Here is a 14,374-nt window from a genome sequence, read left to right on the forward strand (position 1 = left end):
GGTCCTGGATGGCCCTTCTGGTGACAAGATGATTAGTACCTTCACAGTTAACTGACCAAGTACAGATTCTGAGGGATGTTGACCAGGGAAGATGATTTCTCCCTGAATTTCCCCAAGGAAACAGTCCACAGCTTTTATCTCTCATCCTGAGGGAACAGAGGATGAACCACGAGAGTCTTCCTACAGGAAGCCTGACCCACATCAACGACTGTTCCTTGATGCCACTGTCTACCCACTGGCCTCATCCTAGGTGCTCTGCCTCCACAGGGTGATTCAGGTAGACACCTGGAATCAGAAGGTCTGTGCGTGTCGCCTTCTCTCAGGCCGGACCAGCAGTGACTGCCCTGAGTAGCACAGCAGGGATATGGACAGTACAGAGAACTCTAGAAAATGTAGAGAATGCTGCCTGGCTTGGGAGAAACAGCAGGCAGAAGCTCAAACCAGAGCCTTGCAGATGAGGTTTTAGCCAATCAGAAAGAGGATTTTAAGCTGACACTCTTGCTGCTGCTAGTTGAAAAGTCTGTGTGAAGAGGGCTGTAAGACCAGGCAATCCCCAGGTCTGAGGCAGCATCCACTGACAGCCCCAGAGCAGAACGGAGGGAATTTCTCCCTTAGGACAGGAGGGAGGACATGGGCCAGAAGCCTCTGTTTATTCCAAGGGGCCCTGAAGTAAGGTCTGAGGGACCTGAGGCACCTTCAGAATCCCTCTCTGACTGTTCTTTGTTGCCTCCCAACCCTGTTACCGGTCTGAGTTTGATGTTCCTCTTTTATGTTTTCATCCCACCATGGAAGCCCTCCCTGCTCTGAAATTACCCTGATCCTGATTGCGCCACTGCTGGTGGAAGCCCAGTGACAGATTTCCCAGTCTCAGGTGCTCTGGGACTATGCACCTAATTCAGAATATTGAACTAACTCATTGTCTTCATGTGCCACTAATGGAAACTTCTTCTCATTGCCTCTTCCCTGTTTCTTTTTACCTGGTAAACGCTTTATGTCCTGCTTGTAGGTCCTTTCCTCTATTTTGAAAGAAGAACCTAAAATTCAGGAAGAGAGAGAATAGAGGGAGAAACACTTATTTTCTTGTTTATTAATGTTTTCCAGACACTGTTCTAATTGCTCTATAACCATTTAATACTGCCCCTAGTCATGGGCAAGAGGAGCCTAATAAATAATACATTTATTAAAAAAAACACATTGATACTTCTGCCATTGGGGACTTGATGCTTAGGGCTGGCACAATCTGTACAATACAATAGTATTGTACTGTAGTACAATCTGTAACCATAAGTATCTGCTCCCTCATTAACACTATTCAAGCTGCAGGAAATGCTTCTCCACGTCTTTTGCTCTCTGTCCTCAGAAATAAAGGTGACTGTGTCTGAATGCTGTTAATGTTTGTGGATTGTGTTTTTGCTGACATCAGATGGTTCAGGGAGGATCTGAGCGGCTGAAGAGATTTTAAGAGAAAAGTCAACTTAATTTTTCAAATACTTGCATTCAAAGAGCATAAATGCAATAGATTGTTGTGTAATGAAAAAATCACTTTCCAGCAGGACTGGTTGTCAAATTTTGTTTTCTTGCTCCACGTATAAACCTGATACTGCCAACAGTTACACTTGGCCGCTGAGGAACATTTTGCGATATTAAGCAAGTCATATTACTCTTAAGTCTGTATATATGAAGGCCTAGATACAAAACGCACGAAGCATGACTCACATTTTACAAAGAGAAGTTTGAGGCAGAAGCGTTCAGTATTTTGTTGGCTCTCATAAAGCACATCAGTGGTAGACAACGTCCCTGGTGGCGCAGTGGTTAAGAAGCCACCTGCCAATACAGAGGACACGGGTTCGAGCCCTGGTCTGGGAAGATCCCACATGCTGCAGAACAACTGAGCTCGTGCACCACAACTACTGAGCCTGCGCTCTAGAGGCTGCGAGCCACAACTACCAACGCCCGCGCGCCTTGAGCCCGTGCTCTGCAACAAGAGAAGCCACCGCAATGGGAAGCCTGCGCACTGCAACGAAGAGAAGTCCCCACTCGCTGCAACTAGAGAAAGCCTGTGTGCAGCAACGAAGACCCAACGCGGCCAAAACATAAATAAGTTTAAAATAAATAAATTTAAAACAACAACAAAAAAAACCTTTTTTTTTTTTTTTTTGTTCTTCCATGCCTTTATTGGTGACAGCGATGGACAACAACAATGCCAGGCATAGCAAGATACCTGGGGTGGCAAGCAGGCACTTGCTACATCAGTGCAGCTCAAAACCATCTCCTTCAAGAACTCTGCTCTTCCCGCCACAACTTAAGGCTCCTCAGAGTGTCTAAGATAATAAAAGTGAACTTGTCTGCGACAATGATTTTCTCTCCCTGAAATATGATCCCCACTTATTTTCCCTTACCCCAAATCCCAAGAACAATAGGTTTTAAATAAATAGCACAGGGCTTCTCTGGTGGCGCAGTGGTTGAGAATCTGCCTGCCAATGCAGGGGACATGGGTTCGAGCCCTGGTCTGGGAAGATCCCACATGCCGTGGAGTAACTAGGCGTGTGAGCCACAACTACTGAGCCTGCGCGTCTGGAGCTTGTGCTCCGCAACAAGAGAGGACGCGACAGTGAGAGGCCCGCGCACCGCGATGAAGAGTGTCCCCTGCTCGCTGCAAGTAGAGAAAGCCCTGGCACAGAAACGAAGACCCAACACAGCCAAATATAAATAAATTAATTAAAAAAATATATCACAGAGATGTCTACTCTTGAATCATTTTTTCTCTCTTCTTGTTCTTTAAACTCCGAAGGCATTCAATCTTCAGATCATTCAAAACTGCAAGGACTCTTCACCCGAAATGTTCATCCAGTGTAACTTGATGAAGACAGAGTGCCAGGCATTAGATTGAGAACCTTCAAAACAAATATCTGCCCAGAGATACATGAGGTACTTCAGCTCCAGTGCTGATTGGTTCCTTTCCTTGGGACTCTCCAATCCTGCCATACATGGAAGCTTTCATAGGCTTTTATTCTCTAAAGTAGGCACACCAGATCCACTGGGTGTGAGCTGTGTTCACTACCATTACTTCTTCCTTTGTTCTCAATTATGTCTGGGACCGTGGCTCTGCAGATCCCCAGAGGCCTTTGGACAACAGCTGTGATGGTGATGCTGACAGTGCTGAGCACTCCAGAGGCTGAGGGCAGAGACTCTCCACGTAAGTGCAGGGCAGCTGCTCCCAGAGCCACCACTCTGGGGACCAGGCTCTGAGGGACACTTGGCCTGGGGTGTGATCTCAGAATATTTCCTCTCTTCGGGGATGCGAGCTATGTTACATTCTCATTTCCACCTTCTAATGACAAAGTGAGGACAGTCCCCCTCCCACAGGCTTAAGCCTGGGGACATTTTAACAGGGAGGAGGAGACAAAGTGTGTATCTACTACAAGTGCTGGGACAAAGTGAGCATGGGTAGTTTGTTTTAAAGAATTTCTCCAAAGACACAGCAGGACTTGTCATTTCAGGATCCCCCAAGACCTTGTCTGGACTTAATACTGTGGGATCCTGGGCTGGGGAAATGTAGGGCAGCAGTGGTCTCTGTAGTCTCAGAATTTGAGGAAAAGGACTCTACATTCCTGACTCTTGAGTGGAGGGTTCCTGGAAGCAAACTCCTGGTATTTGAGTGGAGCTGACTGGGTGGCCACCGACAGAATCTTAACCTCAAGTTTCACTGATTTATGGTCAAATAGTGACTTGAGTGGTATTCAGAGACTTGAGTTGAGGATGGATGGGATTTAGGAGAAAGGAGAACGTAAGAAGAGAAATATGTATATTGAGAAAGCATTCATTTCAGACACAGGATTAATATCTTCAAATAAATTCTCTGTCGATCTTCCTAACACCCCTATGTGTAGATATAATGACTTTTTACACGATTATACTTAAGATACAGATACTCCGTTAAGTAACCCACCCAAGCTGGTAACTGTCTCAGTTTAATTGGAATCCAATTTATCTATTTTGAAAGTCTGTGCACTTTCCGTGAATAAACCATCGTTTTTCGGACTAGGGCCGTGTCGGTCCCTTCTAACTACAAAGGAGTCGGGTCGGGGTGGCAGAAACGCAGAGGAAACCCACGCATGGGAAGGAAGGCACTTTGCCAGGGACCCAGAGAATGTGCCTGTCAGGACGAGGACAGGCTCCATTCTACAGCTCCTTTGTGATTCCCTTGAAGTCTTGTGCTTATGTAGACACTTGTTTGTCTCTGAGGTTCCCAGGATTTCGAGGGAAAATGACATTTCATGTGAGAACGTCCTGATCCCTCTAAGTACAGAGATGGATGTAAAACCCACCCGATAGCTCTGTTTACTCGGTTCTCAGGCTCAGGCAGGGATCACAGGTCCCAGGGCTCCCCTCGGAGACAGGCCTCCTCGCACGAAGGTCATTCTGGAAGCCCTCGGACGGGGCGGGAGGCCTTGGAAGAGCCGCCCGGAGGCCCCGGGTTCGCAGCGGGAGGCGCAGGGCTGGGCTGGGCCGGGAACCCGGGGTTGAGCGGCGGGTTTCAGGTTTTTCCGACCCAGCTGGCCACGGGCCGACATCGCCCCGCCTGCCGAGCGGCTGCCGCCTGGCTGAGCGGCGGTGTCTCCCGCAGAGAATTTCTTGTTCCGTCATATGGGCATGTGTTACTTCACCAACGGCACGGAGCGGGTGCGGGGCATGAGCAGATACATCTATAACCGGGAGGAGTTCGTGCGCTTCGACAGCGACGTGGGCGAGTTCCGGGCGGTGACCGAGCTGGGCCGGCCGGACGCCGAGTACTGGAACAGCCAGAAGGACATCCTGGAGCAGGAACGGGCCGCGGTGGACACGGTGTGCAGACCCAACTACAGGATTCTTGAGACCTTCACGGTGCAGCGGCGAGGTGAGCGCAGGCCGCCCTCCGCGGGGCCCACCCTCCCCTGCCGAGACTCCGCGCAGGGGTGAGGGGGCGGGGCCGCGGGGGTGGGATCCCCAGGCCCGCGGAGGGGACAGCAAGCCCTGGCGTCTCGCGCAGAGGGCCGGGGACCGAGGGCACAGCAGGGAGACGGAGGTTGGTAGCCTTGGAAAATTACCCGCAGAGGCGAGTCCAGGACTGCTCAGTATGGCCCCAGCTCTCGAGAGCCTCGTCCTGCGCAGTTCTTTCCACTAATTCTGCACGTTCCCGCCTCGTGCCTTTGGCTTTTTTGCTTCCCGAAGCTCAGGAGCTCAGCCTGGTGGAGTTAGGGCTGCTCCACGGCTGCTCTCAGGGCACCTTACACACGTGGTGATATATTACAGCCATGAAAGAATACATTTTCACTTTTTGGTTTCAAATCATTATTCATCTTAATCCTGGTTTCTTAAATAGATGTCACTGTATCACTTGTCCCGGCCCTCTTTCTGGCAAGGGACTGTCTTAATTATCCCTGTGTGTCTAGTACCTGACACATTGGCAGGTAGTATGAGCTCCATAAACCTTGCTTAAATTAATGAATAAATGTTCTCTGTTGCCCAGCTGCTTAGGCTCAAGAGAAAGCATAAAGGTAAATAGGATCTTAAAAACTGACCGTATTAATTATTCTTTACGATTTTGCGTAATGCTTTAAAGTAAACTCTTATTGACTTGGATCTTAACAATTTAGAATTCGTGGATGCAAAGCCTGAGGAAAAAAAGTGTTTAGTAAAAATAGAAACAGTACTTGAGTGTTGTTGTAAGGCAACGTTTTAATTTCTTAGAAAAGCTCAACAAATGGCTGATATCAGAGCTGAAGTTTTGGGGTAAATAAGTTGATGCCATTTAATTACTGAATAAAAATTGTTTCAGGTTCCGTTGGCCTGCCTATCCTCTCTCTCCCTGCCAGCTCCCCCAACATCCACTGCAGGGGTAGACATTCTGAAAGTTAATTATACCAGTTTCATGAGCACCTATTGCTAGGCAATTGTCTTACCAAACACTACCTATACTATGCCACTTAATTTCCTTGGTGTTAGCAATCAGCATCACCACTTTATATATGCTAATATTGGTACATAATAAACAGTTTAAGTAATTACACACAGTTATTCACTGTCTTGAAGGCTCCCCCAAATACACAATAGGCATCATGTTCTTTACTACATGTATATAGAGTCTAATGGAAGCAAAGCCTCGTTTAAGCCAGTTATGACCAGAAGCAGCAATGAGTCTGTTCCTGCTGATTTTCAGTGTTAGTGGGACAAAATGATACATTCAAGGGATTGAAAACTCACTGATTAATCCCTAGTCTGACCCTGGTGTTCTCTGTGTATGTTCACATAACTTTTAGCTTACTTTACCCTATCTTGCCTTCTCCTTCATCCTGATGCCACCAAGTACATACTTATATTTTTGCTATTTCAGTTCTTTTTCATAAAAGTTATTCTAAAATTTCTCTCTTGAACTTGTGACCTCCATTTTTTACTCCCAATCTGTTTAAGACGAACAGATTTTATAAGTTCACCTGGCTGACCATGACTTTAGTCAGAGCCCAGGAAGAAGAACCTGATCAAGAGTTAAAGTCCAAACTGAAAACATGATTCTTTCCAGATGATGGCTCATGAGTACCATGTTATTGGGGTGATGAGACTGCCTGCCGATCTCAGCAAGTCCCAGTTATATTGTATGTTCATGTGACATGCTCACTAACCCGGGCCAACTTCTGCAAGAGTCTCAGAATATTTTCTATAGAGAACATACATGATAATTATGTCTGATTTCAGAGCAAGGCAGTTATTCTTAATAGCAAAGGGATGGCAGCTCACTTGAATGTTAAAAGAAAATTAGGGGAAAAAAGTAAATGAGAGTACATAATGTATTATCAAATAGCTAAAACACTACATGAAATATTTACTATAGTTTTGCACTAAGGGAATGAGGGAGATGCAATAAAATGGCTGCAGAGATAAAGGATAATACGTGTAAAACAGGTTGGGAGGTGTGTCATATTTGACCATGAGTAGCAATCTGAGAAGATAAAGGAATCGAGACATGGGCAAACATGATGTTTTATCAGTGCTACTTGTTTTCACGGTTTCCTTTCTTTTCCTTCAAAAATTACAAACTTTTGACATAACACTTGTGGTTCTTTTTTGTTTTTATTTTTTGTTTTGTCTTTGTTACTAGATTGCAAGTTCTGTAAAGGCAGGGGCCACAGTTTGTTGTTTATCTTTGGGTCCCCAGTGCTTGTCAAATTTATATTTGTTGAATGAATGAATCAAATAAAGTATATGTGGCATAAATGAACTCGAGATGGAAGTGTAGGTATTTAATTATATAAGTTTTTGTGGGGAGTTCGCCACAGAATGGCATTTGAGCTAAGATGAGGCTAAAAACTGAGAGGGATGCTTTGTTGACTGGTAAGAAGTGCTCTCGCTCTCGAATTCTGTATTACAGGGCTGAGGGTTATAGATGTAGCCTGTTTGAAAAGCACTGCTTTGTAGGAAGGATGTGATGGTCACTGTTGTCCCATTTTACTGGACATAGAAATGTCTGTACTTTCTTAATTCTCAGTCCATGGGGCCATGACTACTGTTGATCATCTCATGGCCAGCAGGTGGGAGTCAAAGTTGCTGGATTTTCTCTACTGTGGGGAGCACAGAACCTAACAGAAAACAGTGTCACTGACCTAGCACAAGTCACTAGAGCTTATCCTCATGGTCACTTCTAGATGGGAGAGCGAGGGGGAACAAGTCCACGTTTATTATTTTATTTAAAAAATGTTATAAATAGTGGCTTGTATAATATAGCAATCTATAATTTTAAAGTGCTTCATTTTTATCAATTAGTGTCAACAGAGTAACTCCCATAGAATGATTAAAACTGTCTCTTGAGACTCTGAAAAGTAAACTGACTAATGTTTTTATTCAAGCTAATAAAGTGGTCCAGGTTAGATCCAAATCCAAGATTTGGAATCCAAGGATCTTTCCACCCTGGTACCAGGGAAGGACTCTTCCCAGTGCGGAGACTTGCTGTGTGGTCTCACATCTCACTGTGTCTTTTCCTGTCTGTTATTTCCTCAGTGGAACCTACAGTGACCATCTCCCCATCCAGGACAGAGGCTCTAAACCACCACAACCTGCTGGTCTGCTCGGTGACAGATTTCTATCCAGGCCAGATCAAAGTTCGGTGGTTCCGGAATGACCAGGAGGAGACAGCTGGCGTTGTGTCCACCCCTCTTATTAGAAATGGGGACTGGACCTTCCAGATGCTTGTGATGCTGGAAATGACTCCCCAGCAAGGAGATGTCTACACCTGCCATGTGGAGCACCCCAGCCTCCAGAGTCCCATCATGGTGGAGTGGTGTAAGGGGCACTTGGTTTCCTTTCACCGTGGGGCCCACGACACAGGGGCAGATAGAGCTTCCTTGGTCCATCCCATCTCATCCCTTGTCCCCAGAATCCCTACTGAGCTGGAAATTACAGGGCACAAGAGTGCCTCTTGCCTCATATTAAGGGCATCAGAAGAATCCTGATCTCATTGTCTTTCCAGATACAGGGAGCTCACTCTACACACCAGGGCCCCAGAGCCCAGCCCTGGTAGCTCTGAAGGATTGACTGGTGACCAGAGTCTTAGGGCGTAGGGTTATGGATGTGTCCCTGAGGAGCAGGGATCCACTTTCCCCTTCTCCCACCCGTCCACTCTGTCCAAGGATCTGTTGGCGGGTCCCTCCCCTAGGGGTAGTCAGAATGGAGAACTAGGTTCCCCTGGCACCTCCACCTCCTGTATCTCAGACTAGACTTTAGGCTTCTCAAAGGGACACCCCGCTTTGGTGTGGGGACAAACCCTGACACTCAGGCTCTGATCCCTAGGGGCACAGTCTGGATCCGCCCAGAGCAAGATGCTGAGTGGTGTTGGGGGCTTTGTGCTGGGGCTGATCTTCCTCGGGCTGGGTGTCATCATCCGTCACAGGAGCCAGAAGGGTAAGGAACTCTGGGGAAAAGGGGAAGACGGGCTGTGACTGAGACCCTCTGTTCAGGGACGCCTGTGCCTCTAGATGTAGCTCTTTCCTCCTGACCCTGAAAGGAAGGAGACTAGGCTGGTGGTGGGCGGAAATGGAACGACCTAGGGAGACATTGGAGTCTGATTTTACTGGTTGAAAAGTAGCCCTTTCACAGAGGTGACAGGTGGGATTTATTCTAGGGCTTCCTTCTAGTGGCAGTTCCATTCATTTGGGGAGATTTTATTTTAGGGCAGTTAAGGCCTTGTGGGTAGAGAGGATGGGTAGGGAAGAAATATATTTCAAATTAAGTTGCTTATCTCATTTCCCTTTGGGGTGGGCGAGACACTTGCTGTTTGTGTCATGAGACCTTTTGTGGGACCTCCTGGGCCTCCACCAGCAGGTACTGTTTTTGCTCTGTTTCACTGGGGGTTATGGGGACAGGTAAAAGAGGGAAGGGTGTGAGGTGAGTATACCTGAGCACAATGGTCTCATCCGTGGCCTATTTTCTGCTATGGGATCAAGAGTTAGGGGAGAAGTTCACCCAGTTTCTGTAGGAAGCTCCTGAGGTTGTTCTCCAGAATCAGGCCATAACTTTGGTGGCCTCTTTCTGTGAAACTTGGAGCCAGAACTGTGGTGTTAGTGCTAGACACCAGGATGATACCCACTTTGTGCCACATGTTGGTGACTACTGCCTGTGGGCATTTATAGTGACTGAAAGAGGCTATGCGTGGTGGAAAGAAGGTGAGTTATTATCTAATTTATTAAAAGTTTGACGTCTTCATGTCCCCCAGAAGGCTAACAGCTGCTCCCCAGCCTTCCACACATCTGTGTCAGGCTGAAGTGTTGTGCCCTCTTCAGCTGATTCACCTCTACACAGATGTTAGGGGAGGTGATGGTGACATGCCCCGGACCTCAGCTTTCTCTGTCGGATGCTGCAGGCCGAGAAGAGGTGAGGGGGCACGTCCCTCAGGGTGCCATGTGCTGATCACTCTCTCTCTTCTCCAGGGCACTGACTCCTGAGGACGCTTTGACGGGGATTGGTTTTTGCTCTTCTGTAATAGCTGCCTGTTCTTGCCCAGAATTCCCAGTTGCCTGTCAGCCTGTTCCTCTGAGATCAGGTTCCTCCATTAACTCTAACACAGTCACCAGGTTACCCCTTGCCCTGCCCCAAGAATTTGACTGTGATGCTGCTTCCTGCACTGACCCCGGAGCCTCTGCCGGTGTACTGCCAACAGCGTCTACTGAGCGTCTACTCAGACCCCAAGGGATTTTTCTGTTTGCATTCTCCCTCTACAGACTGCTCAAGAGAAGCACATTGTAACCGTTACCTGGCTATAGGGTATATCGTAATTAAACATGAATATGAGTTATCTATACCCTGAGCCTTCTTTTTTATTAAGTTTATGCTAATCATATATTTTTTTAATATTTATTAAGACTCGCGCCGGGTTTCAGTTGTGGCACATGGGATCTTCGTTGCTGCATGCGGGATCTTTAGTTGCGGCATGCGGGATCTAGTTTCCTGACCAGGGATCGAACCCGAGCCCCCTGCATTGGGAGCACGGAGTCTTAACCACTGGACCACTGGACCATAGGGAAGTCCCTATGCTAATCATATATTTTTTATTGAGGTATAATTGATATACAACATTATATTAGTTTTGGCTGTACAGCATGATGATTCAGTATTTGTATATGTTTTTGCAAAATGATCACTACAATAAGTCTCGTTAACATCATCACTATAGATTGTTACAATTTTTTTCTTGTGATGAGAACTTTTTAGATCTACTCTTCCAATGACCACCTGTCAGGGTTACAGGAAGGAGGCCTCCCTTGTGGGGAGGTTAGATAGTTATCCAGCTGTCAGACCAACACACAGGCTGGGAGCTGGTTGAGAAGCAGGCTGTACCCAGGAGTCTGATTCAGCAGCTCTGGGTAGAATCCAGAGAATCTCTGCTGGGAAACCACTGGAGCAGATCAGTGGATTCCACAGTGGTGGGAAGAATGAAAAGGACATCTCCTTCATATTTGTGTTTTATCTAAAAGTTAAAAAAAGGAAGTAAGCTTACTAATATTTGAGGTCTAGTGAATCAGACAGTCTCGTGTCACAACTGAGATGTCACATAGAATACTGTAGGTAGAGCAGGAGTATTCCATCACTGAAAGCTGCAGCTGTATCTTCATTTGTTCACTCACATTAGCATGTTTCCATGTCTTGTAGTTTACTGTGCCCTCTTAAAGAAACTTACGGACTATATTATTTTATTTTTATTATTTTAAATAACAGAATTGCAAATGGTAGAATCTTTACAATATTTTGAATGAAATGGGGAATAACCATGAAATCTTTTGTGTCACAGAGAGGTTTGTGGGTTATCCTGGGTCTAAACAATTAAAGCATGGTCAAATTAAAAAAAAAACTACTCTTTTAGCAACTTTCAAATATACAACACAGTATAATTAACTAGATTCACCATGCTGTACATCACATCCCCAGGACTTACATATGTTATAACGGGAAGTTTGTGCCTTTTCACCACCTTCATGACTTTAGCCCACCTCTGGCAACCACCAATTCATTCTCTTTATCTATGAGTTCTTTTCTATTAAAGATTCCACATGAGTTAAGTGAGATCACATGGCATCTGTCTCTCTCTGTCTAACTTATTTCACTTAGCATAATGCCCTCAAGGTCCATCCATGCTGTTGCAAATGGCAAGATTTCATTCTTTTTATGGCTGAGTAATATTCCATTATGTATATATACACACCACAGTTTCTTTATCCATGCATTCACCAATGGCCACTTACGTTGCTTTCATATCATGGCCATTGTAATTAATGCTTCAATGAACATGGGGTGCATAGATCTTTTTCAAGTTAGTGTTTTTGTTTCCTGTGGATAAATACCCAGAAGAGAAATTGCTGGATCATATGGCAGTTTTATTTTTAATGTTTTGAGGAACCTCCATGCTGCTTTCAACAGTGCTGAACCAATTTACATTACCACCAAGTGTACAAGGATTCATTTTTCTCTACATCCTTGCCAGCACTTGTTATTTCTTGTCTTTCTGATGATAGCCATTATAACATGTGTGAGGTGATATCTTTTTTAAAAATATATTTATTTAATCTTAAAAATTTATTTATTCATTCATTTATTTTTGTGGTGATACCTTACTGTGGCTTTGATTTGCATTTCCCTATTGATTAGTGATGTTGAGCATCTTTTCGCTTACCTGTTGGCCATCTGTATGTCTTCTTTGGAAAAATGTCTATTCAGATTCTCTGCCTTTTTTTTTTTTTTTTTTTTTGCAGTACGTGGCCCTCTCACTGTTGTGGCCTCTCCCGTTGCGGAGCACAGGCTCCGGACGCGCAGGCTCAGCGGCCATGGCTCACGGGCCCAGCCGCTCCGCGGCATGTGGGATCTTCCCGGACCGGGGCACAAACCCGCGTCCCCTGCTTCGACAGGCGGACTCCCAACCACTGCGCCAACAGGGAAGCCCCTCTGCCCATATTTTAATCAGACTTTGTTTTGCTTTTGAATTGTATGATATTTTTATACATTTTGGATATTAACTCCTTAGCAGATATATAATTTGCAAATTTTTTTCCCATTCAGTAAATTTTTTTTTCGTTTGGTTGATAGTTTCCTTTGCTGTGCAGAAGCTTTTTAGTTTGATGTAGTCTGACTTGTTTATTTTTGCTTTTGTTGCCTTTACTTTTGGTGTCAAAAAGTCATCACAAAGGCCAATGTCAAGGAGCTTACCATCTATGTTTCTTCTAGGAGTTTCAAGGTTTCAGGTCTTATATTCAAATCTTTAATCTATTTTGAGTTAATTTTTGTGTATGGTGTAAGATAGTGGTTCATATTCTTTCTTTCTCATGTAGCTGTCTACTTTTCCCAACGCCATTAATTGAAGAGACTTTTCTTTTCCCACTGTGTATTCTTGGCTCCTTTATCGAAAATATGTGTATGGGTTTATATTTGGGATCTCTATTCTGTTCCATTGATCTACGTGTCTGTTTTTATGCCAATACTATATTGTTTTGATTACTATAGTTTTACAATATATTTGAAATCAGGGAGCTTGATATCTCCAGCTTTGTTCTTTCTCAAAATTTCTTTGGCTATTCTGGATCATTTGTGGTTCCATATGCATTTTAGAATTATTTGTTCTAATTCTGTGAAAAAATGCTATTGATATTTGATAGGGATTGCATTGAATCTGCTTTGGTCATTTTAACAATATTAACTTCTTCCATTCCATGACCATGTTATATTTTTCCATCGGTTTGTGTCATCTTCAATTTCTTTCATCTGTGTCTTATAGTTTTTAGAGTACAAGTCTTTTACCTCCTTGGTGAGATTTATTTCTAGGTATTTTATTCTTTTTGATGCAGTTGTAAATAAGATTGTTTTCTTAATTTCTCTTTCTGATAGTTTGTTGTTAGTGTATAGAAACACAACAGATTTCTATATACTAATTTTGTATCCTACAACTTTATTGAATTAATTTATTGCTCTAATAGGTTTTTGGTGGTGCCTTCAGGATTTTCTATATATACTGTCATGTTGTCTGCAAACAGTGCTTCTTGCCTTCCAACTTGGATTCCTTTAATTAATTAATTTATTTTAGTCTGATTTTAGGACTTCTAATACTATGTTGAATAAAAGTGGCTAGAGTGGTCATCCTTGTTTTCATTCTGATCTTAGAGGAAATGCTTTTGGCCTTTCAATGTTGAGTAGGGTGTTGGCTATGGGTTTGTCATACATGGCCTTTATTATGTTGAGGTATGAACCCTCTATACCCACTTTGTTGAGAGTTTTTATCATAAATAGGTGTTGAATTTTGCCAAAAGCTTTTTCTGCATGTATTGAGATGATCATATGTTTTTTATTCTTCTATTTGTTAATGTGGTATATCACATAGATTGATTTGCAGATGTTGAATCTTGCAGCTACAAAAACCAGGGCACCAGAAGAGTGTAAGAGCTCCCTTCTGAGAGCTACTGGCACTGTGGAGCGTGGCAGAGGAGAGTGAAATGATAGTGCCCACCCTCCAAGTTCTCTGGAAGGGATTACAATCAGCCTTTAGATTTGTGTTTAATTAGAAGCTTCCCCCTCAGGCTTTAGCTATGATGGTAAGCTAATAGTCCTCTTTCACAGAAATACTGATCTCCCGGGTCTGTTGCTTCTTACTGTGCCCTGGGTTGGTAGCTGTTTAAGAACTTTTCTACATTTGTTATAGTTCTTTGTCACCCATGAGCCTAGTGTCACCCTAAGCCAGACAATGTAGAGGCATCTCCTAGCACCAGCTGGAAAAATCAGGGCACCAAAGGTATACGCTTCTGTGGAGGGCACCAGTGGGCTGGAGCAAGGCAGGGGGAGAGTGCAAAGATTTTGTCCACTGGCTTCT

The 14,374-nt window shown here is 44.5% G+C and overlaps 1 protein-coding gene across 3 annotated transcripts in view; it reads left to right on the plus strand.

Annotated features, from left to right (window-relative positions):
- The first annotated feature begins 3,010 nt into the window (after positions 1-3,010).
- The window catches only part of LOC101276823 (DLA class II histocompatibility antigen, DR-1 beta chain), an 86,455-nt gene continuing 75,091 nt past the window's right edge, over positions 3,011-14,374 (plus strand). Inside the window, exons 1-5 of one of the 3 annotated variants that reach the window (XM_012538985.2) lie at positions 3,011-3,196; positions 4,628-4,897; positions 8,032-8,313; positions 8,821-8,931; positions 9,957-10,327. In XM_012538985.2, coding sequence (XP_012394439.1) covers positions 3,088-3,196; positions 4,628-4,897; positions 8,032-8,313; positions 8,821-8,931; positions 9,957-9,964 — 780 coding nt within the window. In that variant the 5' untranslated portion in view covers positions 3,011-3,087 and the 3' untranslated portion in view covers positions 9,965-10,327. Of the gene's footprint in view, positions 3,197-4,627; positions 4,898-8,031; positions 8,314-8,820; positions 8,932-9,956; positions 10,328-14,374 lie in introns of those variants that run through there. The other 2 variants (XM_049693814.1, XM_033416255.2) reach the window with 2 other exon arrangements.

This window comes from Orcinus orca, chromosome 10, assembly GCF_937001465.1.
Source record: "Orcinus orca chromosome 10, mOrcOrc1.1, whole genome shotgun sequence".
In the NCBI taxonomy this organism is placed as follows: Eukaryota; Metazoa; Chordata; class Mammalia; order Artiodactyla; family Delphinidae; genus Orcinus; species Orcinus orca.